At 55.0% G+C, this 21,731-nt stretch overlaps 9 protein-coding genes across 9 annotated transcripts; 4 read left to right on the top strand and 5 right to left on the bottom strand.

The window, feature by feature from the left end:
* Positions 1 to 194: 194 nt before the first annotated feature.
* Positions 195 to 1,202, top strand: BDW47DRAFT_38694 (GLTP domain-containing protein). The gene is made up of 4 exons (XM_024818882.1): positions 195 to 451; positions 506 to 564; positions 628 to 746; positions 839 to 1,202. The coding sequence occupies exons 1-4, from the start codon at positions 328 to 330 to the stop codon at positions 1,131 to 1,133; spliced, it is 597 nt and encodes a 198-aa protein (XP_024671235.1). The 5' UTR covers positions 195 to 327; the 3' UTR covers positions 1,134 to 1,202.
* A 165-nt stretch (positions 1,203 to 1,367) lies between these two features.
* On the bottom strand, positions 1,368 to 3,669 carry BDW47DRAFT_38682 (CorA family magnesium transporter). Its single transcript, XM_024818881.1, has 3 exons — positions 2,997 to 3,669; positions 2,284 to 2,912; positions 1,368 to 2,221 (listed from the first exon to the last, which is right to left on the bottom strand). Exons 1-3 carry the CDS (start codon positions 3,603 to 3,605, stop codon positions 1,678 to 1,680), a joined length of 1,782 nt encoding a protein of 593 aa, XP_024671234.1. The 5' UTR covers positions 3,606 to 3,669; the 3' UTR covers positions 1,368 to 1,677.
* A 209-nt stretch (positions 3,670 to 3,878) lies between these two features.
* On the bottom strand, positions 3,879 to 5,105 carry BDW47DRAFT_107145 (3,4-dihydroxy-2-butanone-4-phosphate synthase RIB3). Its single transcript, XM_024812936.1, has 3 exons — positions 4,701 to 5,105; positions 4,488 to 4,605; positions 3,879 to 4,417 (listed from the first exon to the last, which is right to left on the bottom strand). The coding sequence occupies exons 1-3, from the start codon at positions 4,762 to 4,764 to the stop codon at positions 3,901 to 3,903; spliced, it is 699 nt and encodes a 232-aa protein (XP_024671233.1). The 5' UTR covers positions 4,765 to 5,105; the 3' UTR covers positions 3,879 to 3,900.
* Positions 5,106 to 5,416: 311 nt separating this feature from the next.
* BDW47DRAFT_107143 (mannose-ethanolamine phosphotransferase GPI13) lies at positions 5,417 to 9,724 on the bottom strand. The gene is made up of 2 exons (XM_024812935.1): positions 8,746 to 9,724; positions 5,417 to 8,668 (listed from the first exon to the last, which is right to left on the bottom strand). Exons 1-2 carry the CDS (start codon positions 8,994 to 8,996, stop codon positions 5,695 to 5,697), a joined length of 3,225 nt encoding a protein of 1,074 aa, XP_024671232.1. The 5' UTR covers positions 8,997 to 9,724; the 3' UTR covers positions 5,417 to 5,694.
* A 624-nt stretch (positions 9,725 to 10,348) lies between these two features.
* Positions 10,349 to 12,832, bottom strand: BDW47DRAFT_126420 (AFI1/MesA family protein; the record flags this gene model as incomplete). The annotated part of the gene is made up of 3 exons (XM_024816549.1): positions 10,349 to 12,028; positions 12,079 to 12,139; positions 12,201 to 12,832. The coding sequence occupies 3 exons, from the start codon at positions 12,830 to 12,832 to the stop codon at positions 10,349 to 10,351; spliced, it is 2,373 nt and encodes a 790-aa protein (XP_024671231.1).
* A 759-nt stretch (positions 12,833 to 13,591) lies between these two features.
* Positions 13,592 to 14,872, top strand: BDW47DRAFT_107141 (putative mitochondrial export translocase Oxa2). The gene has a single exon (XM_024812934.1). The coding sequence runs from the start codon at positions 13,708 to 13,710 to the stop codon at positions 14,707 to 14,709; it is 1,002 nt and encodes a 333-aa protein (XP_024671230.1). The 5' UTR covers positions 13,592 to 13,707; the 3' UTR covers positions 14,710 to 14,872.
* Positions 14,873 to 15,117: 245 nt separating this feature from the next.
* On the top strand, positions 15,118 to 17,361 carry BDW47DRAFT_107140 (tRNA modification GTPase). Its single transcript, XM_024812933.1, has 3 exons — positions 15,118 to 15,465; positions 15,547 to 17,069; positions 17,127 to 17,361. Exons 1-3 carry the CDS (start codon positions 15,199 to 15,201, stop codon positions 17,143 to 17,145), a joined length of 1,809 nt encoding a protein of 602 aa, XP_024671229.1. The 5' UTR covers positions 15,118 to 15,198; the 3' UTR covers positions 17,146 to 17,361.
* Positions 17,362 to 17,363: 2 nt separating this feature from the next.
* BDW47DRAFT_107139 (guanine nucleotide exchange factor SDO1) lies at positions 17,364 to 18,718 on the bottom strand. Its single transcript, XM_024812932.1, has 2 exons — positions 18,555 to 18,718; positions 17,364 to 18,411 (listed from the first exon to the last, which is right to left on the bottom strand). The coding sequence occupies exons 1-2, from the start codon at positions 18,619 to 18,621 to the stop codon at positions 17,468 to 17,470; spliced, it is 1,011 nt and encodes a 336-aa protein (XP_024671228.1). The 5' UTR covers positions 18,622 to 18,718; the 3' UTR covers positions 17,364 to 17,467.
* Positions 18,719 to 18,886: 168 nt separating this feature from the next.
* On the top strand, positions 18,887 to 21,703 carry BDW47DRAFT_107137 (putative C6 finger domain protein). The gene is made up of 7 exons (XM_024812931.1): positions 18,887 to 19,201; positions 19,279 to 19,391; positions 19,468 to 20,325; positions 20,384 to 20,470; positions 20,519 to 20,817; positions 20,880 to 21,327; positions 21,411 to 21,703. The coding sequence occupies exons 1-7, from the start codon at positions 19,031 to 19,033 to the stop codon at positions 21,586 to 21,588; spliced, it is 2,154 nt and encodes a 717-aa protein (XP_024671227.1). The 5' UTR covers positions 18,887 to 19,030; the 3' UTR covers positions 21,589 to 21,703.
* Positions 21,704 to 21,731: the final 28 nt, after the last annotated feature.

Here is a 21,731-nt window from a genome sequence, read left to right as displayed (position 1 = left end):
AACTACCAGTTTCCAATTTGCAAATAACCCCCAATGAAGTAGAGACACCGGAATCAGAATGCGATGTGTCCAGAGCTGTCTCAATCTAGTCAAGGTCGAATGGTGGGGAAGTTGCGTGGCCCGGCGGTGAACAGGAGTACCTCGTCCGCCCGCAATAAGAACAGGTATAGCGATGTACTCTTGTTTCATCTGCCCCTCTTCCTCTTCCTCTCTCTTCCTCCCCTTTTCTTCCCTCCACATCTATATATAAACCTCTCCTGACTTTTTATCTTCCCCTTCTTCACCTCTTCTATTCTCTATAGCCTCCATCAACCTCTATCCGCCAAAATGTCTACCTGGTTCGACACCATCAACCGCTCCTTCGACAGCGTCCCCATTGACGCCGCCAACGACCAGGGGATCTCCACCACCGAGTTCCTCGAGGCCGCCGAGTCGTTGACCACTTTGTTCGGTATATCCACCCCCCGACCTACTGCATTGGAGAATCCCAACACTAATAATGTAGACGTCCTTGGCTCCGTCGCCTTCAACCCCGTCAAGAATGATCTTCTCGGCAACATCAAGGTCCGTCTACCCCGCGACCCCTCCTTCAACTATCTCAAGGTCTAACCAATCTTCCCACCACAGAAAGTGAGAGAGAGGCAGCAGGCTGCCCCCGCCGAGTCGGCCACTCTCCAATCCCTCGTTCTCAACGAGCTCAAGACCAAGAAGCACGTCGCTACCGAAGGTCTGGTCTGGCTGGTCCGGTACGTATCCTACATACACAACACACGACCTCTACAACCACTCCCCCTCACCCCTCAAATTATAACCATACTAACCAATATCATGATTACAGCGGCCTCGACTTCACCGCCCAATCCCTCCGCCACAACCTCGACCAGTCCTCCTCGGAGCTCTCCGACTCCTTCCGCCAGGCCTACGGCAACACCCTCAAGCCCCACCACTCCTTCGTCATCAAGCCCATCTTCTCCGCCGCCATGTCCGCCACCCCCTACCGGAAGGACTTTTACGCCAAGCTGGGCAGCGACCAGGCGCAGGTTGAGGCCGCCCTCCGCAAGGAGGTCAACGCTCTCGAGGAGCGTGTTGCCATCCTTAAGGCTTTCCAAGAGCGCAAGGAGGCTAAGTGGTAGATTTTACATTCTGGGGTAGAATTGAATTACAATATACATATTCATAGCATTTCCAATGCGTTCCGTTTCCTGGGTGTATTCGTAGGGATAGTCGAGGTAATTGCGTGTTTGTTTACACGGCTAGTTCGGGACTGTTCCGGCTGTACAACATTTTACATCACCTGTCTAAATCCCCACTCTTTGAATCAATACATAAATAAGATATAAGATAGATATGATATAATATACATATTTACATTGACCAGTATATCGACCTCTACTCTATCTAACCCAAGACACAACCGAGTAAACCCCACGCCAAAAGAAGAAACACAAAAATAGAATGAGAAGAGAGTGAACCCATCTACCTCCCTATCTACACCAGATAAACCCACCACGTCTATACATTACCCAGCCACCTAGAAGCCAAAAAGAGTGGAGTGGAGGGGAGAGGAGAAGAGGACAATATCCAGTGATCACCAGTCAGAATCAAAGCATACATGCACAGTCAATCCAGCATCACGTGCATGTAGTATGGTATGGGACAGGAATGGTGTCAGGCCAATCAAGCCGACTCCTGCGTTGACTGGGAAGTAGAGGAAGCAGCAGGTTTTACATCCGGGGACGAAGCGTTGCGCTTAGAAGAAGCCACTGCGTTCCTCGCTGCCGACGCCGACGCCGCGCGCTGAGCAGCAGCGGAGCCATCCCGCAGACGTTTCAGACGCTCGCTGCGACCTTCACCGGGAAGGCTGCCCCAAACAGGTTCGATGGAGTCAGCGCGCCAGTTGGAGCGACGGCCGGCGTAGGTGCCTGTGCGGGTGGGCAGGTGGACCAGGGGGCTGGCGCCGGCGCCGGACTCGCCCCACATGCGGACGCGCTGGAGCTTGCGCAGCTTGGCGAGGCCGTAGAGGCAGACGACGCCCGTGATGGCGAAGCAGGTGACCGAGACGGCGCCGAAGCCGAGGTCAGATTCTTCGATGAAGTTCTTCAAGTTCATGCCGTAGAGGGCGGAGAAGAGGGTGCCGGTTGCGAGGCCGAGGGTGCCGATGCTGAACTTGAGGTCGAGGAGCATGAGGGAATTGCGGTTGGCGTCGAGGATGGCTTTGACGCTGTTTTGATGATTTGTTAGTGTTATTCTTCTGGTTTGGTCCGTCTGGCGGATGCAACTTACACTTCCTCTGTGTTGCGGATACTCGTGACCAGGTTACCACTCGATTGCACGATTTCATCGCACACCTTGTGATACGACTCGAGGAGCATCTCCACCTCCTGGTGATCGTGCTCCGGGCGTTGAATGCCATGGGCGCTCTCGCTCAGATACATCGCAGCGAGGTCATCATCCGCCTCGAGGAGATCCTCAATGGCGTCGCGAACCAGCCTCGCCTTCTGCTCAAAGGTACCCAGTCGCTTAGAGTAGATAAGAAGATGCCGGAGCTTTTCCCGATCAATGTCTTCCTCCAGAGCGCGGAGGACCCGCACGACAGGTTCTTTGACGCCGTTGAATTCCTCCTCCAGACCCGTGGTCACGCTGATCATGATGGCCTCCAGCGCGCGGAACTCGTACGGGAGGACACCGTCGCCCTGCGACTGCTTCTGCCGCAGCTTTCCCTCCAGGTCGTACACGAACAGCGACTGCATGTAGGAGTCGGTGGAACCGTAGGCGTCGAACACCAGGACGCGGTCGGACTTGATCAGGACGCGCAGATGCAAGAGGTTGATGAGGATGGCGCTCGGGCGCACCAGAATGTGCGGAAGGGTGGATGAGTCAATTTTGCGTAGATCTCGTGGAAGAAGGCCGTACTATAGATCGTCCATGAGTGAGCTAGCGGTCCCTTCACCTCAAACAGACCAGCAATAGACACCAGTCGATAGAGACAGACAAACCTTAGCAATCAACTCCGTCTTCTTGAACTCCCCATTAACCAGCGTAACATCCCCATTACTATCAAACTCGGTACACCTCAACCGCAACTCATTCGACGCCTTCGCAGCCAACGACCGCCTAAAATTCAAGTGTCCCTCCCGCTCATCATTCAACAACGGGCCGGCGCCCGCGCCATGCTCAAGTTTCGCATTCGCCGCCTCCTTATTCCGTCTGAAATCGAGCAGCCTGCGCAGAAACGGACGACTTTTGGTAGACGACGCCCGCGAGGGAGGCAGCAAGGGCTGTGCAGCGGACGACGGGTTCTGGCCAAGCGCCGCTCGGCATCGGGATGCGGATGCGCCGCCGCGACTTCGCGAGAATCTCGGGATGTGGAAAAAGCTGGCTTCGAGCGATGGCCGACACGGGGCTGCACCACTATCCCTCCATGTTGATGAGGGAGTCCACGAGTCGTGAGCGGCTGATACCAGATGTGATGACGGCGGCGGCTGCGCTCTTCGGGATGGTCGTGCACAGGAGACACTCGGCGTGAAGAACAAGGACGATTCGGTCTGGGAGCGGAGAAAACGGAGGAGAGATGTCGAGGGGACGGATGGTTTCGGGGACAGCATTTCTGTCTTTGACCGAGTCAGAAACAGCGCTGGACTTGTTGATTGCTCCCCAGGGTGTCTTCAGTTGGTGAACATGGATTGATTTGGTTGATCTTCTTTTATTTGGGATTATTTTTTCCGCGGAGATGTCGGATCAACCATGTTCCGGGGTATTCTGTCGCCTCCTTACAGATCTTGACAGACATTCAGGGATATTATAGAGAGACTGTTCAGTCAAGCCCAAGCGCCGTATGATAATGTAATCTAGTAGATCTATCTAAATCGTCTGACAATATAACTTGCGACCACTCTAAGATCAATGCGACCCATTCGCCGCGCCCTTCTCCATCCGCTCCACATAATCCACCAGATCCTCAATCGTACACACCTTGATACCCCATTTCTTCCCGAACTGCAAGCACGCATCGCGTCGCATCATGTCGTTGTTACCACCGATGGCCGGCACCCCAGGGACCAACTCGCCATCCTCAACCAGCTCCGCGATCACACCCACCGGCGCCTTCCCGGCCAGCCGGCAAAACTCAACAGCAGCCTCGGTGTGTCCGCGGCGCACGCGCACACCCCCGTCTCTAGCCTGCAGAGGGATGATATGGCCCGGACGCCGGAAGTCCTCGATGCGGGCAGTCGGGGAAGCCAGCGTTCGGCAGGCGAGGGCGCGGTCATGTGCGGAGATGCCGGTCGTGACGGAGTCGTCGCTGGAGTCGATGGATATCGTGTAGGCTGTTCCCTTGGGGTCGGCGTTTTCGACGACCATTTGGGGGAGGGCGAGGCGGCGGGCGATGTCGGCGGTGATGGGGGCGCAAATCAGGCCACTGTCGTACCGGACATCAGTAAGGACGCGATTCACCGGTGTACTTTCCGTCAGGGGAGAGGAGGGCCTACCTGGTAAACCGGACAAGGAAAGCCATCTGGGCGTCTGTAACAGACTCGGCCGCGATAATCAGATCACCCTCATTTTCCCGGTCCTGCGAGTCGAGAGCGATGATAAATTCGCCATTCTCTGCGTGTCGCATGCGTTAGCCCTTCTCTTTCCACCGACGACCCCCCGACACTGCGACGAAAACGACAGACGGAAAGTAAAAGAGAATCACTAACTAAAAGCAGCAACCGTATCTTCGATCGAGTCGAATTGCAAACTCGGTTCCGTCGAGGCAGGCATTATTATGACTCGACTGGCAATATGCGGGGCAGATATCGTAGCGGGGTGTGTAAAATAACACAATGCGAATTGTGCTCTAGAACAACTGAAACCGAATCCGAGACTCTGGAATTATGTATTGCACAGTATCGCGATCACTCCACAACAAATATGTAAAGGAGTCGTCCAAAGAATCTCTGATTAGGGGGGTGGAGGTTGATCGGTGCCAAAGCGGGGAGGACCGGAGGTGGCGATCGGAGTTAAGTTTGGATGGGGCGATGTCAACTGACAGTGACTGCAACGATTGAGGCGACGATATTATATACTCTGGAAAATGGAATAAAATTGCCAGTGGGAAGAAATCAATGGATGTCAATGCCAGAGAGGAAGTATGTGGAAGAAGAAGAGAGGATCAGTCATGGTTTTGTCAGAAGCCGTGATGCTCTTACCAATTCCGCTGCCGAGGCCGAATCGCTTGCGGGCCGAGTACGGTTGACACTGGGTGGTGGGGAGATTGTCGGTCTTGAAACACTCTTTTCTTCTATTTTGTAGGTAGAATGGTTGTCGGGCTAATCTGATACAATTCATGCTTCATTACGGTTTTATCTTTTCATATTACATCTTTAGGATTTGCCTAGAAGTACTATGGATCATGTGTTTGAACTTTTTTTTTGCATTTTATATGATATAAACAAAGCACCTCGTAACAGGACACGAGTATAATATGCAAGAAAAAAAAAATACTAATAGATAAATAAGATAAAATATGATGAAAGAACGAGGTAATCCCACGATAGTGCCCTGTCAAGGAGGCAACTACTCCAGTCGTGGAGGGATCGACTCTGTGGTAGACAAAGGGGACTGGGAAGTGCAGCACGGCACGATGAAACCCAACCCGAATGGCGGAGCCGGAGAGTGTTGATGAAGGAGTCAAGCAGCTAGGAGAGCACTCTACCACCCAAAAATATCACCCACGCTCAAAACACTATACCGCACCCCCGCAACAGAGAACAACACCAGCACGACATCAACAACACCCAGCAGAGCAGCGCCCATCATGAACCGGGGGTTAAAGATGCGGTACAGCATAAGGTGCCGACGGAGATGGCCAGCCCACATTGTCGTCGCAAGGTTAACGGTCGCAAAGTAGAGCAGGTATGTACAAGCCGCCTGGACGACGTCAGAGAGGATCTTGATCGTCGGGCTCTTAGCCTTGGCGGACTGCGAACCCGTCTGGTCGCTCAGGTGGAGGGGTCGTTTCCAGAGGACGGTGAGGGGCACGGCGACGGTGGTGAGGATCTGGGGACCGAAGGTGTTGAGCGTTACCAGGATGGGGGACCATGGGTATTGGACCGTGGACAGTGGGATGAAGGCGGACTCCCACTGGATGCTGCTGAGGACGGCCTGGTGGCCGGTCGTGAAGTAGTGGAAGGACCCCAGGAGGGCCAGGACAACGGGCCCGATGGACGAGTTTGTGGACACCAGGGCGTTCGTGTCGAGGATTTCGAGCAACGACAGGATCTGCCAGAGCAGCAGGCCGATGGCTCCCTGGCCCATCGGTTTCTGCATGAGGGTGATGGCCAGGCAGAAGTTGATGACGAGAAGGAAGAACCGCGTTCCGTAGACGTTGCCGAACCCAAGGATGGTGACGGTTGTGCGACCGGGTTGCTGCGTGGAGGTTGGAGATTTGGTCTTGGCCTCGGGCTCGGAGTCGCCTTTGTTGACGTCGATGCTGACGCACGGCTTCGAGTAAATATACCCAGTCATGCCAGCCGCAAAAGCCAAGGCGAGCACCAGCTGAGAGACGAACACGCGGATCGTCTTCAGAGTTTCCTTGCTCACCGGAAGCCAGTCGCCATCGTCGGCGCCCTCGAGCATCCAGAAGACGGACGTGAGGACCAGCCCGACCCGGAAGCCATATCCGATCCAAAGCGTGGCAATCCCCTCGTAGGACTTGGACCCAGCATAGAAGCCCTTGACCACGGTGGGAAGCACGAGCGCGACAATGAAAGGAATCGCAAGCTGCCACGGGGCCGAGGTCGACGAGGTGGCGCTCGCGTAGTACGTCGAGCGGCAGAACGGCATCTGTTCCTCACGGCAGAGACGCGAGAACGAAGCGATGCGTCCGAGGATGATGAAGAGGATCGAGTGGTAGACTCCCAGAACACGGTCCGCGGTCGACTTCTGCCGCATGGAGGAGATACCCGCGACGGCGCCGAAGGTGGAGAGGAAGAACAGAAGGATGTCGTCTTCCCAGATCGTGTACGAGTTGGAGGCGAAGCCGATGGACTGGCTGACGGTGAACACCAACGCAAGCCAGCCCCATAGGGAGTTGGGGAGCGGCAGTGTCAAGCGCGATGGGGTGCCAAAGATCGCGAACGAAGCGGCGACGATACTCCCCGAAGCAGCCATCAAGGCGGATGCTTCCACGGCCGGCATGTCCAGCACCTTGGTGACGGCGAGCAAGACACCAGCCACAGCACCCACGCCCGAGCCGATTCCAGCGGATGAGAGCAGGGGCGCGGTAAGCTCCGTCCGGTCCGCCTTCATGCCTCGCGCATAGAACACCAGCAAGGCTACTCCCCCGGCGAGAACCGCAACACCCTGCAGCATGCTCGGAATATCAAACTTCGCCCACAGCCCACGGCAGATATCCAGGGTGTTGCGCTCGTACTCTCGATACAACTGGTAGGCTGCTGCCACGTTTGACTTTCCACCCTTTGCCAGAGTGTTTTCGGCTGCTTCCCAGAGCCCCAGCGACTCGTACTCTTGGCCCTCGTCCGCACCGTGGCTCAGAGCATACGCGTGCTGGTATCTCTTGATCTGAGCCGCGGTCAACCGGTTAACGGTCATCAGGTTCTTCCAGTCGTTTCCGCTACGGCCCGCGAAGGCCTCATCGATCGGCGCGCCCAGGTTATTGAACGGGATCGGCATTCCAAGGAGTAGCGACAGGGTCGGAACCAGGTCGATCTGAGGGACGAATCGTTCGCGGGCAAACCGGGGCGGCATCACCGCTTCGGTGCTGGTGCGGCCGAATATACCCTTCTTCGAGTACATCCATAACGCAGCCTCGACCTCGTCGCTGGATTCCCCGCCATGGTCCCCCTTGGAGTCCATGCCGTGGTCGCCCATCACGACCAACAGAGTATCGTCATCGATCTTGGCGATCAGTTCCCGGATGACTTGGTCCATCTGCCGGAGCTTTGCACCCATCGCGACGTGGTTGGGGCCATAGCGATGACCCGCATGGTCAACACCCAAGTAGTGGCCGAAGATGACGTCCCATTTGGTCGAATTTTCGCGGCTCAGGAGCGGAAACAGGTTCTCCGTCACGCCGTTATCGACGGTGTGCAAATCCCAGACATTGAACGAGTCGAACGCCCGGGTGAGGTTGGCGTCGAAGTAGCCGGGGAAGAGAGCGTGCCAGGTATCATCCCCCAGCTGGACCAGAGTCTTCCCCGCGGCGCGGAGCTGAGCGACCAGGTTGTCCTCGTCGATCGCGGTCCCCGCGAAGTTGGAACCGGCATCGACAAAAGTCGGCAGCGTTCCGCTTGTCAAACCCTTGAGTCGTTGGAGGGTTGTGGTGGGGGGGTCCGCGATGAAGGGGAGCAAAAAGGCGTTCTCCGGCGTATTGACGGCCGTCTCGTACAGGACCGGGATGTTGTCATGGAACAGATGCGCCATTTCACTCTCTGAACTGGGTGCGAAGGGCACCGTAAAATCGTATCTCAGAGCATCGATGATGACCACAACCGCCTTATCGAATGTCTTGGGGTGCCAACACCCTTGGCCCGCACCGCGCGTAGCGGACTGCGCCGATGGGTCGGCATACGGTAGCACCTCACAGGACGATTTATTGTCCAGCACCATGCGCGTCAACAAAAATCCCTTCGTGAAGAAAAATATCCCAACCACGTGTAGGAACCTGTTTTTCATCCCCACGAGTCAGTAAAAAAGAACATTGGTCCGCAAGGACACGTGGTGGAGGGGGCGCAATCTCACAAAATCCACCCGAGTACCCCCATCAACCCCAAGTGTTTGGATTTAAAATCGCGTTCCATCCCATTCATGAAATCTTCCTGTTTGAGACTTCCCTTTCCAGTCTGGGGTTGCATCCCCGGCGGGATTTTCGATCCCGGCGCCCTCCGCGGAACGGCCGGGTCGGCGGTTCGCGACAGCGGCGATCGAGAGGACGACACGCCATTGAGGTTCGGGCTCGCAAGGCCTGGCCCCGAATCGAATGGAGAAGCCATCGCAGGTGTACCCTTTTTTCTCTCCGAAAGGTTGATGTGTTCGCGCGAGGAATTTGTCGTGGTGAGGGGGATCCACCAGCGCAAGGCTGCCCTTTGGAGGTCACGTCGCAAAGACTGATACCGGGTGTCGTAAGAACGCGAGCGTTCAGGTTCAAGCGCACTGGGGGGTCAACAAGAGACTCATTGAAAGGGCCGAGTTGCGTGCGATGCGGGGCTGCTCCAAAATGGACAACGTTTCCAAATTCCTGTTCCGTTGTTTTTCTCGGTCTGAAATTATTTTTCCTTTCAGGAGCTGTGGGACGGGGGGGGATGGTGGTGGAGGGTGCTCCTTAATGGGGAACTGGGAGTTCAAACCAGACACATATTCAAAATTGCATCCAGCTTGGGTCATGCGATGGGGAGGAAGTACTCCGCGGGAGGACGACTAACGTGTACTTCTCCAAGCGGGCTGTTGGGAAGAAAGAAAGAAGACGCAGAAGCAGCTAAGGAGTACCGATTGGAACCCCCCAAAAACCCTCCGGGCTCTCCGTGACGTCGGCGCGTTCGGCAGCTAAGGTGAGAATTTGGCCGCTGTTATTGGCCCAGACGGTGTCGGAATTTCCAGAAACCCTGCCGAGTGTGGAGCCTTTGCCGATCTGGGAGGGAAAAGTGTCTGTGGACTTGGCGCTATGCAGCAATAGGTCGTGGATGGAGTGGAGAACAGGAGGGCTCACGCGGTGGTAATTGACCCTGAGAAAGGGTCGATCAATTGACACAGACTATCCTGCAGACCGCATCGAATCTGCAGTGGATTTGGTCTCGAGTCGCTGCTTATGTCACGTGATACATACTTGTCTATGCGCAGTCATCTGATATTGTACTCCGTGTACGATGGTATGATGATAGATTGGGCTGCTGAGGTCGACTGGGATTTTATCAATGAAGTATAGAAGATGGGGTTGAATCCAACGGTCATCAATGGGTGCTAGTGTTGTGTAATGTCTAAGTACAAGATTGAATACCTCGGAGCGTTCTTCCTCTTATAGAGTGACCCCACAGGTGCTAGCACGTAATACGTATACCCAACATATACAAAAAGGCAAGGGCACCGATGGAGAGTATGCAAAAGAAGCATTGTACCGGGTCGTGACAAGTATCATAAACTAGATGAAGGGTACTGGTTTGCACTGGTCCATTCCAGGCAAGCTGAATCGAGTATGGAAATAACAGACATAGTCACAACAATGACTGGCTAGAGGGCATGGGAATATGTATAGGTGATAGAGATAATGTGATATAGAGGAATCGGGTAAGGGGCGAAACAAATATCCTGCCAAAGGAACCAACGCAGGTGCGAAAAAGTATCGGATTGACTAGGTCTTTCCGACTCCGCCATCGCCCATAGCGACTCCTACCAAACTCTGCGGCTCGCCAGGCACCGTCTCCGGGGACCGGGGTGAGATCGGGCTCGCACTCAGTGCAGCATCTCTCTCCCGCTTGACTCGGAAGAACGCCAGTTTCGAAAACCGGTTGAGCTGCGCCCAGAAGTGGCGACCAGCCGCGTGGACGGAGATTCGCTCCAAGAGAGCGGCAGTGGCTTCACGAACAGTGCGGTCAGAATGGAAGAGGCCCATGCTGATGTAGAACAGTCCCGCTTGGTTTTCGGGAGTCACCGTGAGGAGTTGGCAGATCCCGGCGTAGTCTTTTACGGCATGCGAGAACGCAATGTAGACGGCGCCGGCGTCCGGCGCAGAGAGTTTCAAGGTCCGCAACCGATCGTGGTGATGATGCAGATCCGGTTTCTGGATGGGGCGTGCCGGGAAGTACATCGCCGCGATGTCTTGGATGAACGAGTAGTAGGATCGTGTCGAGCGCCAGCCCTCGATCCTCGAGACCGATGCCATGAGTTCGCGCTGCTTGGACCCCTCGTCGGCCCACACGTAACCATGGCCGCGGAGAGTAGTAGGGTCTAACGGATCGGCTTGGTGGCCGCTCGGGCTCTCCGGCGACAGCTCTTCATTGGGTCCGATGATGTAGAGGTTTGAAGCACCGTAGACGGTCTCTTCGAAGGCCGCAGCGATCCGCGTGAACTTGGTGATGTAGGCGCGCCATTTCGCACGGATGGCATTTTCACCATACCGGTTGGTGATGCTACGTTGAACATCTTCCATAAACAGATTGTCCCCCGTCGGGTCTGTGTGGGATGCGTGGTGGTTGTAGGTCAATGGCGTCTGTTGTTGGAAAAACAGCATGCCTTCGGTGACCGGAGCAGCTTCAATGTGACTGCTGATTTTCATCCGCCCCGTGGGAAGGTCGCAGAGAAGATCCCACCACTCAGGATGGTTGGCAAACGTGGGGTTGGTCACTCCAGCAATGAACCCCGGTACTTTCAAAAGGTCATCGATCTTGGTGAGATCGGTGTAGGGAAAAGCGTGTCTGGTGAAACCGCGGAGGATCCCGCCGGACGCGAGGGCACACGCTGCGAGAACGGCTTCGGCGACTTCACCCGAAGGACGGTTATGTCCCAGGAACACGACCCGTTTTTGTGTGAGCATGGCGTTGACAAGCACAATGATCGGATGAGTGTAGGCGCCACTGGTAGTCAAATGAGAGTGGAGGGGGAACGGCTGGGGGTTGGTAGAGTGGGTGGCAGAGAAGATTTGGACGAGTTTGATGAGAGAAAAATCTCCCACAATCTCGGGCCAGATCAGAGTCGGCACCTTGACCGGAATAGGAATATCATGGTAGACAACCTTGGACTCAAACTCGTGAGTGTCGCGTGGCAGTGCGTATCGCGAAGTCAGTTTCTTGGGCGAGGGCGGACACTCATCATCGTTGGGCTCCCCTTCTTCCGCCATGCGCTGCTGGATCATCTTCTCAAATTTCTCGATGAAGATGTCCTTGGAGTTGCTGGCTTGCAAGATGGTCCGCTCAAGAAGCGACAACTTCGGCAGCAAAGACAGGTCCATATTGTTCACGGCTTCGTACAGCGACGCCAGCGTTTCTGGATAAGGAGACTTGAAATAGTCCTCCAAGGCCAGAAGCAGCAAAGGCTAATTCAGGTCAGACGAACATCCCTTTCCGGGTCGGGAGGGAGAATCACCTTGTATATGTGAAGGAATGAATGCCGCGTACAGATCGCCATGGATTTCACAACCGCACCACTGTAGACCTGTCAGCCACCATAATCGAAAGCAATTGAGAGACTCGGACTGGGGAACGTACCGTTTGGCTGTGTTATCCTGTTTCGTATTTACAAGATTCAGCACATACATCAAGGGTGGCCCCTCACCCCCCTCCTCTTCGTCTTCGCTGCTTTCATCGTCTTCGGACGCCTCCTCCGCGTCCTCGTTTGGAGTGCCGTCGCCCTCGCCGCCCTCCTGATCGTTCCTTTTGCCCTTTCTCTTCTTCTTCTTTTTCCCCGAAACGGAATCGTCATCGTCTCCGTCTGCGCTGGTGTCCTTGTGTAAAAAGAAGATGGTCCAGTCCTGACTTCTGACGTGAGTCTGATCCGGAAGCATCAGTTCGGCCAACATGCTCTCATCCCCACTGATAGGCGTCGGGTACTGATGTTCCATGATGGGGCCCCGATCAATATGGAACGAGGCCACCAGGATATATTCGACATGTCGCTCGGGGGAATCGCGGGGGTATTGTGACTTGCATCGTCGGGGCGCAGTGCTCGCCCCAACACGATCGACGGAGCGGCGACGCACCGACGTGTGCGAACTGCTGGGAGACCGGGTCTGGATGAAGGACGGGGATGGTGAGAGTCGAGGCAGGCCGTTCGCCTTGGAAGATTTGGTCGGCGAATGCGCGGCATCGTCCGATGACCGGAGGGGCAGCGACAGGCTCATTTTGGGGCTCGGCGACAAGGGTGGACCGGTGGGAGAGAGGGTATGTGCCATGTGTGCGATTGGATTTCGATCGGCACCAGGCCGGTGCGCTCGTGGCTATGCAGCAATATTCAACCTAGATCAGAAGCAGGAGTACCGCATACTCCACCCAGCGATACGGATAGTGGGCGACAAAGCTCCTCGGGGGAGGGAATGCGGAGTGAATCAATTGATAACCACAGTAGTTAATCCGCTGCTGAACAGTTGTCCGCCCTGACTCAGGGAGCTTGCAGTAATTCCATGGCCCATTGAGGGTTGTTCTGCAGCGATCGATCGGAGGTATGTTCAGATAGCGCGTGGTCCATTCGCATCGGATTGAATTCAGGGGAAGAAACCCTGCGGGCCTGAGGCAGGCACCCCCGCGGTTTGTTCTGTTTGACATTCCAGTTCCACATCTATATAAACCCTACGGAGTATAAGGATTGAGCTACTACAAATGTATTGAAGATCGAGGGTGTGATACTCTGGATATTCTGCGCTCTTCTATTTATTATACATCTTATGGAGAAGGAGTCAACAGACAGGAACTTTTCGTTTTTCTAGCCCTTGAATCCTCCCTCAAATTGTACATACCCCATCAAGGCTGCTAAGATTATACGCGGAGTTATGACCACACCAACTAAACAATGACTAAGCGCAATGCATCACATCATGTGATTAGCATGATCCCGGTATCCCGATAAGGCCTGAGGTTTCTAGAAATTTGCTGCGTTCGGAGTCAATCTGCCCATCGTTGAAGAGAGACCAATTTCATTTGTGTCCGCGCAACTCCCGAGATATCAACCATCTCAATCTTTCCTCGTTCCCCAGCCAATGGACCGAGGGTCAAGGCTGCGATGAGAACCTTCCGCTCCTCGCTCCGCGCGCCGCCCCGGCCGTTCTTTCAGCAGATCCGACACTTCCACCCCACAAATTCCAGACCGTTTGTTCAAGAGGTGCTGGAGGTGTCCTCGGGTTTCGTTCACGGGGTCCATACATATAGCGGCCTCCCATGGGCCCTGTCGATCCCATTGACTGCGTTCATCGTCCGGACGACTGTCGCTCTGCCATTGCAAATATACACCAAGGTCCAAGCTCGTAGACAGCGAGACCTCATACCTCTTCTCGATTCCTGGCGAAGGTACTACCAGAATGAGATTAATACGGGTATCCGGAAAAATTTTACAAAGCCAGTCCCCCCTGCAGAGGCGCGCCGGCATCTCAAAGCCAAGTTAGCTGGGAAAACGCGGGTCCTGTACCGACGCTGGAATGTAGCCCGGTTTTGGGCCCCTCTTCCCTTTCTACAGGTTCCAGTTTGGCTATGCGTTATGGAGAGCCTTCGGGAAATGTCTGGGAGTACTCGCGGCCTGGTGCCTTACCTCCTCTCGTTCCTTGAGAGCACTCCTTCGGAAGGAGGAGGCTATGTCCCTTCGGCTGTCGAGCCGTCGCTGGCGACGGAAGGCGCCCTTTGGTTTCCCGATCTACTCGCCGGGGATCCAACGGGGATCTTGCCCTTAACGCTGACCCTGTCCATACTGTTGAATGTTCGCACCGGCTGGAAGTCGCCGAAGATGTCCGAGATCACGGATCTACCTCGGGTAGAGCGAGGGCGGCATCTGTCAATGAAGCTGCTGAAAGGATTTGTCCAGGTTCTGGCCCTGAACATCGGTGCCTCGTCCTATCTGCATGGGATGCCGACCGCGCTCATGATCTACTGGATCACCAGTACCAATATCGCGACCCTTCAGACCGTTCTCATGGACAAATACATGTTTGCCAAACCACCGCTCAAGCGTTGGAAAGAAATGCATATCTCATATACGGAACCCGAACAGAAATCGTCTCCCAGCAAGAAATGAAAGATCAGCTCGCGCTTATTGTTGACAGGGGCCTTTTGTACATTATAACATCGATAGAGAATGGGCCCACTTTAAACATAAGCTAATACAAAGAAATAAATACATTGAACTCTCGATCTCAACCTTCCATCGGCAGCATGACCGGCATAGCCTGGTCTTTTCCATACGGTCTACAACTACCTACAAGACGCTGAATCGCGGGCAATACTAAACTCTCGAGAATAAACAATTGAATATTTTATGAAAGAACATAAATTAGTCCAGGTATATTGTCTATTGTAATAAGTAATAAACAAACCCAAAACAGCTGCAAGATATGCCATATTGCCACCAGATCGGTCTCTGGTGGTGGATCCGGCATTTAATCCCGTCACTCACTTCCCGCATTTATCAGTCTCAACCGCCTACTCTAAACCCTGCAACATCTACATCCCTTCGAACAATTGATTTTCTACACCATACCTCGCCATTCCTTTCTTTTCCCTGCGCATGCGAGCATTCTCCACCCAGAGCCTGCGGTGGGTGAGCCCACGTCGCCCGTCATGGAGTCGGATCTCCGCGTTGGCGCCGAGTAAAGCGCGTCCATTCCGCGGTGCTGCATTTCCAGCATTGTTTCGTCCACAGGTCCGACCATTCTCTGCGTCGATACCCTCCAGGTCCACATTCGATAGCGAGTCGACCATATATGCGCTGTCCACAGCATCCGGGCGAGCAGCGATCGCAGTCGTGCGGGTTTCCGGTCCAGCATGCGTGCAGGTAAGCCACTAGAAATGTGATTCTCATCTCTGGCGGACAGTACAGAGCGACTGACAATCTGGATTCGTCTTGTACGAGTAGATCTACAACGCACTATGTCCCAACACGCGACTCCCCCGACCGCGAATGGCAGCAGTCCGCACGCTGTACGATCCCACCCGCGACCCGTCCGCCAACAGCGTCCTCGATGCCGGTGCGCTGGTGCTATACTTTCCCGGCCCGAAGACCGTCACAGGGGAGGATGTGCTTGAGCTTCAAGTGCACGGTGGACCGGCGATTGTCCGATCCGTCCTTACGGCCCTCGCGCGACTAAATCAGCCAGCGCAGTCAGTTCGCTACGCTGAGCCTGGCGAGTTCACCCGGCGCGCGTTCATCAACAACAGATTGGATCTCACGCAGATTGAGGCGCTTGGCGATACCTTGGCGGCGGACACAGAGCAACAGCGTCGACTCGCCGTCCGAGGGGCCAGCGATGCTCTGTCGAAAAGATACGAGGAGTGGCGCCAGCAGCTGCTCTTTGCGCGCGGGGAGATGGAGGCACTTATTGACTTCTCGGAGGATCAGCATTTCGACGAGTCGCCCGACGAATTGACCTTCTCGGTCTCATCGCAAGTGCGGAAACTGCAGGCGCAGATTAGATTCCACATCCAGAACGCGTCGAAAGGAGAGTTACTGCGCAGCGGGATCAAAGTTGCGCTTCTCGGAGCTCCGAACGCGGGCAAGAGCTCTCTCCTGAACCAGGTTGTGGGCAAGGAGGCGGCCATTGTTAGCACCGAAGAGGGGACCACGCGGGATATCGTGGATGTGGGTGTGGATCTGAGCGGATGGTACTGCAAGCTCGGGGATATGGCTGGGATCCGATCGGAATTGGGGGCGCCTGCTGGACAGGGCTCGTTTATCATCGGGGCAGTGGAGCAGGAAGGGATCCGTCGTGCGAAGGCGCGGGCGTTGGATTCCGACGTGGTCATTGTGGTTCTCTCTCTGGAGAAGCGGCTTGACGACCCGTCGCTGTATCAGCTCTCCGTAGAGCCGGAAGTGGCCAGCGCTGTTCACGACTGCACGCAGGCTGGAAAGTGCGTCGTCGTCGCAGTCAACAAATGTGACCTACTGCCTCAGGAGGACCGGAACGGACAACTGGCCCAGCAGTTGACTGCAGCAGTTGGCATCCATTTTCCAGATGTCCCTGAGAGACGCATCTTCTTCATCTCCTGCAGCGAAGCCCAAAAGGGCATATCCGTGGACCCTTCAGACCCAGGTCAACTACAAACCTTCCTCCGAGGGTTGGTCACCACATTCGAAGAAATCACATCACCCCTAGGAGGGGAAGACGGCGAAGCCGGAACATACGACGCATCCTACTGGGAGGACTCACTCGGAGTGACGCACCGGCAGAGCGCTAATTTAGAAAGATGTCTGCGCCATTTGGATGACTTTCTTGACGAAGCACAACCCCAGAGATCGTCGGTGGACCCCGCCCATGGAATGGAAGTGGATATTGTGACTGCCGCTGAACACCTCCGATTTGCGGCTGATGCTCTTGCTAAGATTACTGGGAAGGGCGAGAGTGGGGATGTGGAGGATGTGCTGGGGGTTATCTTTGAGAAGTAGGTTTCCCTCCTCTTGTTTGGGAATATTGGAGTATGGCTAATGCGTTGGTTTAGGTTCTGCGTAGGGAAGTGAAGCATTTGGGTACTTGCTTTTTGGAGTTACTGCATGGCATTGCATTTGAAGCGCTAGACATACTGTATAGTAAAACACCCTGGTTCCATATCGCGTTAACACCAGGCGTACTTGCATGATCCACATGGCTAGCACTGGCCAAGTCATATCCCTATCATACAGACTACGGCTTGCGTGAAAACATATCTCGAAGCAATCGAAGAAATAGAGTTGGTATCCTTGCATTTAGTTATCGACAATCATCTTGGTCATCACTCATATCAGCAACGTCTATCTATGTAGACAAGTTCGAAACAGCCAGATAGGTGCTGCAGAATGGGATTTATTCGTCCTGCGTCACCGTCATATCCAGAACCTCCACTCGCCCCCTACCCCGAGTCTCATTGCCCACAAACTCATTCAACCCTTTGAAGGCCCCCGGATCCGCAAACCCGACCACCTCCCACTCATCCCCCATCACCTCCTGCGTCTCCACCGACTCAATGTAACTTAGGACCTTATCCTTGACAGTCCCCGGAGCCTTCGCCGCCGGCACCGGCAGCTCGGCATCCGACCCCTCATCCGACTCCTGATGCTTCCCCGATTTCTTCGACCCCTTCGCATTCTTCTTGCCAGTCTTGGGATTCGACTTCTGCCCCCCACCCTCCTTAGCCTTCGGCGCTCCCTCCGCTGGCCCCGCCTTAACACTCTGCTTCAGCAGCGCCACAGGACACGAGACCCTCAGACGCATGCGCGCGCGCATAACCGGAATCGGCTGCCAAGCAATCAAAGCCTTCATGGCCTCGAGGGCCTGAATCTTCGCAGACTTCTTCTCAACAACACCCGTCCACAGCGGCTTCTTCGGCCGGGCCTCCTCCGCCTCGCCATCCCCATCCTGACCCTGAGTCTGCAACTGCCCACTGGCAGAACTCAGCTGATCCAGCGCCTTGGCAATCATACCAGACGTGTACACGCGCTTCGTGTTCGGATCGACCAACCGGCCAGAGACAATATCCAGCATTTCGCGCTCCACGCGCTCGATGATCTCCTTGCGCTCGCGCTCGCCGACCTGCACTTCGCCCTTGCGCAGGATCTCCTGTCGGATCTCGTCGGAGGAGACGTCGCGCCCGAAGGACTTGGCTAGCTCGGCGGAGGGGGCTGTCTGGGCTTTGGAGACGGAGAGGAAGATGGTGGGAACTTGGAGGACATTGTCGAGGTCTTTTTCGGCGCCGGAGCGGTATTCGAGGAGTTTGTTTTTGTAGCAGGCTAGTTCGAAGCGTTTTTTACCTGGGGAGAAATCATGGTTAGCGGGGTGGTGGGGTTGGAAAACGGATTTTTCTCCTTTTCAATTTTCATCTTTTTTTTTTCTGCTTCTTCTATTTTTCCTATACTAGGAGCGATGATTCTAGACCAACGAAATGTATACTAACCTTTTTTTAAACGCACGATCGATACGTTGGTAAATTTGATCTGGTTGGAGGGTTGTTGGATAGGCATATTGATGTGCGTCCCAGACGCAAGATTCCACGATAGTCAACGGTGTGAAATAGATACTGCACGGTACCAGCGAGAACAGATCCAAGTAATATGAATCAACAAACCAGGACAAGTGAGGTTACAGAGAGATGGCTAAACCGGTTCTCGCGATGACGCTGGATTTTCCGTCAGGTGACTCACCGATAAGCCCCCCGATAAGCACGGATGAGTCATTCAGATCTAGAACGCGCACGGGCGGTGATTGGCTGGCCGGGGCCCAGACTGCCGCCGAAGTCACTTCTTCCCACTGAACGTACCTGTACCATTCCTCGACACTGTTGAAGACACAGGACCGGTCGACGGAGTACTGTGGATGCGTTAGCCTGTCAAGCGGTTAGTGACTCTTACCGGATCGATTCAACCATGCGCCATGAGCAAGCGGTCGTTCGAAGAGTCATTGTCCAGAGGTGGCTCGCAGCCGCCGGAGCATATCGATAACGCGCAGAACAGATCATTGCCTATTAACGACCTCCTCTCGCCCAGTCAGGAGCAGTATTCCTCGTCGCAGGCCAAGAGACCGCGCAACTTCATCGCCACAGTGGTATGTGTCTGACAAAATTTGCCTTCCCTGCGCGCGTCGAGCGAATACGCCGCGGACAGATCTGACAGATGTGATAGGCGTGTGAAACATGTCGGCTGAAGAAGACCCGGTGCGACGAATCGCGCCCCAAGTGTGGATTGTGTAAGTCGCTGGGTCTAGAATGCGTCTATAATGAGCGCAAGTCCTCCAAGTATGTTTTCCGCCCCCCCGCATGGATCCGTGCGTCTTCGCGCCAGGCGTGGGTGGCTGCTGACTGGCGACAACAGGCGGGATCACTCGCTCAGCTTGATTATGAGCACACTCCATCGGCTGGAGACTAAGCTGGAGAACATTCCGTCGGCGATCACGAAGGATGTCCGGTCCCTGCAGGGCCAGCTGGGCCGTGCTCTCGATCATCCGTCCGAAGGGAATACCCCGAGATCGGGCACGACTCATGGCGTCGGCAAGCCGCCGACGCCTGCGCCAAATGACCTGGCGCAGGCTCTCACGCCGGACGAAGCGGAACCGGATGACTTTGAATTCGATGAGCAGGCCCATGTGCCCAACCCCAACGGACAGGTGTCCATCTCCTTCAGCCAGCATGGTGTGATCCTGTGGCCGGGGGCACGAGCGGTCCTTCCGCAGGTGCTTCTCGAAGCCCACGAGAGGCTGGGGAAAAATTATGTCATTGATCTGGAGATGAAACGGCCCCAGCTAATGATGTACACGGCGCCCTTTCCGGTGCAGGCGGGAGAAGACTGGCTCGAGGCGTTGCCGCTAGCTATGATCAAGGGACTCTCGGATGCCTTCTTCGCGACCTTCAACCCGTTTACCCCGATCATGGACAAGAATTTTTACTTCACGTTCACGCTGGGTGCCGCCATCGGGAGTGGGTTCGGGTTCACGATGGAGAGTTGTCTCGTCCTCAACGTCCTAGCCTTGGGCTGTCTAGCGGTCCAGGCCCACCGCGAAGGGAACTACCCACTGCCGGGGACCCGAAGCGGGCGATTCAAACCGCCTGAGTGGATGGACGTGATCCATGAAGACCCTCCCGGGCTACGATTCTTCAATGAAGCTCGCCGGCGCATCGGGTTTCTCATGTGTCACAACGATATCCAGAGTTGCCAGTTCTATCTTTTATCTTCGTATGGACCCCATCCATGGCTTGATAGCTTAACGAAACGGTGGCTGACCATGCTGCAGTGTATACTATACCCAAATCCTTCGACCCATGGACTCGTGGGCGATGCTTCACCGCGCCGCCACGTCTTGTCTCTCAATGCTGACCAAGTAAGCATAGTGTATTCCTTCTGACCTTGATAATACTGACAGTATCAGTCACAATGTCAACTTCGACGAGTGGGAAGGCGACATGAAATCTCGCGTGTATTGGAACTGCCTGATGAACGAGACGATCCTAGTCCAAGAACTGCACCTCCCCCCAAGCGGACTCGCCCGACTCGAAGAGTTCGTGCCTATACCCAAGTTCATCAGCTTCGAGACCGTCGGCTTCGTGTCCACCCGGTCATCATCGTCTTCCGATGAAGTCGACGACTCCTTCTTCCAGTACCACTTTCTCGCGCAGGTCGCACACCGCATCATCCTCACTCGAATCCGCCACTCACTGTACTTTTACTGTACGTTCAATATATCCTTCTAAACACCCCCCTCTCACCCCAACCTATGCTAAACTCCCCAGCCGACACCGGAACCTTCCCCCTCCCCGCCATCAACGCCGAACTCCACCACCAACTCGACCAATGGCGCCTCAACCTCCCCTCCGTCCTCCAGTTCCCCGACACCCTCCCCACGACTCCAGCCGCCGTCTCCGCCACCGACCCCGGCAAACCCGCCCCATCACCATCCCCGATCTCCCCCCACCCCCAACAAGACATCCACCACCACCGCCCCCTAACCCCAGCTACAGCCATCTCCGAAGCAATGCTCCGTGGCCGCTACATGATCGCCAAGTTCCACATCGGCCGACCCTACCTCTACAAAGCGCTGCGCATCCCACAATGCATCTCCGACGAAGACCTCGAGCAGATGCGTATCGGGCTGCGAAACGCCATGAATTGGCCTGTCGTGGGAGGCATCTTCCACTCCATGAAGAGCTGCATCCCGATTAAGTTCGCGTTTTGTTCGCAGTATGTTCCACTGTCATAACCCTATACACCCCAACCCAACCCAACCAGTCAATGAATGAACCAGACTAACAAACGCGATGTAGATTCTTCGGCCAAGTACTCCTCTTCTACTGTATATCGCACTCCCACGATGCGCGGCTGCGGAGTACCCTACCCACCGGCTGGGAGCAGTGGAGTCAAGAGATGATGCAGTTCCTGGAAGATTGCGCACCTTATAGTCCCGCTGTGGCGCAGGATTTGGAGCTGTTGCGGCTTTTGTAGTTGACTGGTGGCCTATAGGGGTGACAAAGGCATGCATGGTATGACTTGGTCAAATGTAAAGTGTAAAAATACTGCTATTATATCAACCGGGACACTACGTTCTCGCAAACAACACATGATGACTATATATATGATATCAAGAT

The sequence above is a fragment of the Aspergillus candidus genome, assembly GCF_002847045.1.
Source record: "Aspergillus candidus strain CBS 102.13 unplaced genomic scaffold BDW47scaffold_28, whole genome shotgun sequence".
In the NCBI taxonomy this organism is placed as follows: domain Eukaryota; kingdom Fungi; phylum Ascomycota; class Eurotiomycetes; order Eurotiales; family Aspergillaceae; genus Aspergillus; species Aspergillus candidus.
This window is presented reverse-complemented; position numbering and strand designations above follow the sequence as displayed.

Coding starts and splice junctions, on each gene's coding strand:
- BDW47DRAFT_107137 (XM_024812931.1), top strand. CDS start 19,031: ATGAGCAAGCGGTCGTTCGAAGAGTCATTGTCCAGAGGTGGCTCGCAG. Junction 19,202..19,278: donor GCAACTTCATCGCCACAGTG/GTATGTGTCTGA, acceptor CAGATGTGATAG/GCGTGTGAAACATGTCGGCT. Junction 21,328..21,410: donor AAGTTCGCGTTTTGTTCGCA/GTATGTTCCACT, acceptor AACGCGATGTAG/ATTCTTCGGCCAAGTACTCC.
- BDW47DRAFT_107143 (XM_024812935.1), bottom strand. CDS start 8,996: ATGGCTTCTCCATTCGATTCGGGGCCAGGCCTTGCGAGCCCGAACCTC. Junction 8,669..8,745: donor GGGGTACTCGGGTGGATTTT/GTGAGATTGCGC, acceptor GATGAAAAACAG/GTTCCTACACGTGGTTGGGA.
- BDW47DRAFT_38694 (XM_024818882.1), top strand. CDS start 328: ATGTCTACCTGGTTCGACACCATCAACCGCTCCTTCGACAGCGTCCCC. Junction 452..505: donor GTCGTTGACCACTTTGTTCG/GTATATCCACCC, acceptor CTAATAATGTAG/ACGTCCTTGGCTCCGTCGCC. Junction 565..627: donor ATCTTCTCGGCAACATCAAG/GTCCGTCTACCC, acceptor TTCCCACCACAG/AAAGTGAGAGAGAGGCAGCA.
- BDW47DRAFT_107139 (XM_024812932.1), bottom strand. CDS start 18,621: ATGCCTATCCAACAACCCTCCAACCAGATCAAATTTACCAACGTATCG. Junction 18,412..18,554: donor GATCGTGCGTTTAAAAAAAG/GTTAGTATACAT, acceptor ATTTCTCCCCAG/GTAAAAAACGCTTCGAACTA.
- BDW47DRAFT_107145 (XM_024812936.1), bottom strand. CDS start 4,764: ATGCCTGCCTCGACGGAACCGAGTTTGCAATTCGACTCGATCGAAGAT. Junction 4,606..4,700: donor AGATACGGTTGCTGCTTTTA/GTTAGTGATTCT, acceptor TGCGACACGCAG/AGAATGGCGAATTTATCATC. Junction 4,418..4,487: donor TTCCTTGTCCGGTTTACCAG/GTAGGCCCTCCT, acceptor CCGGTACGACAG/TGGCCTGATTTGCGCCCCCA.
- BDW47DRAFT_38682 (XM_024818881.1), bottom strand. CDS start 3,605: ATGCTGTCCCCGAAACCATCCGTCCCCTCGACATCTCTCCTCCGTTTT. Junction 2,913..2,996: donor AGACGGAGTTGATTGCTAAG/GTTTGTCTGTCT, acceptor GACGATCTATAG/TACGGCCTTCTTCCACGAGA. Junction 2,222..2,283: donor ATCCGCAACACAGAGGAAGT/GTAAGTTGCATC, acceptor TCATCAAAACAG/CGTCAAAGCCATCCTCGACG.
- BDW47DRAFT_107140 (XM_024812933.1), top strand. CDS start 15,199: ATGCGAGCATTCTCCACCCAGAGCCTGCGGTGGGTGAGCCCACGTCGC. Junction 15,466..15,546: donor CCGGTCCAGCATGCGTGCAG/GTAAGCCACTAG, acceptor TTGTACGAGTAG/ATCTACAACGCACTATGTCC.
- BDW47DRAFT_107141 (XM_024812934.1), top strand. CDS start 13,708: ATGAGAACCTTCCGCTCCTCGCTCCGCGCGCCGCCCCGGCCGTTCTTT.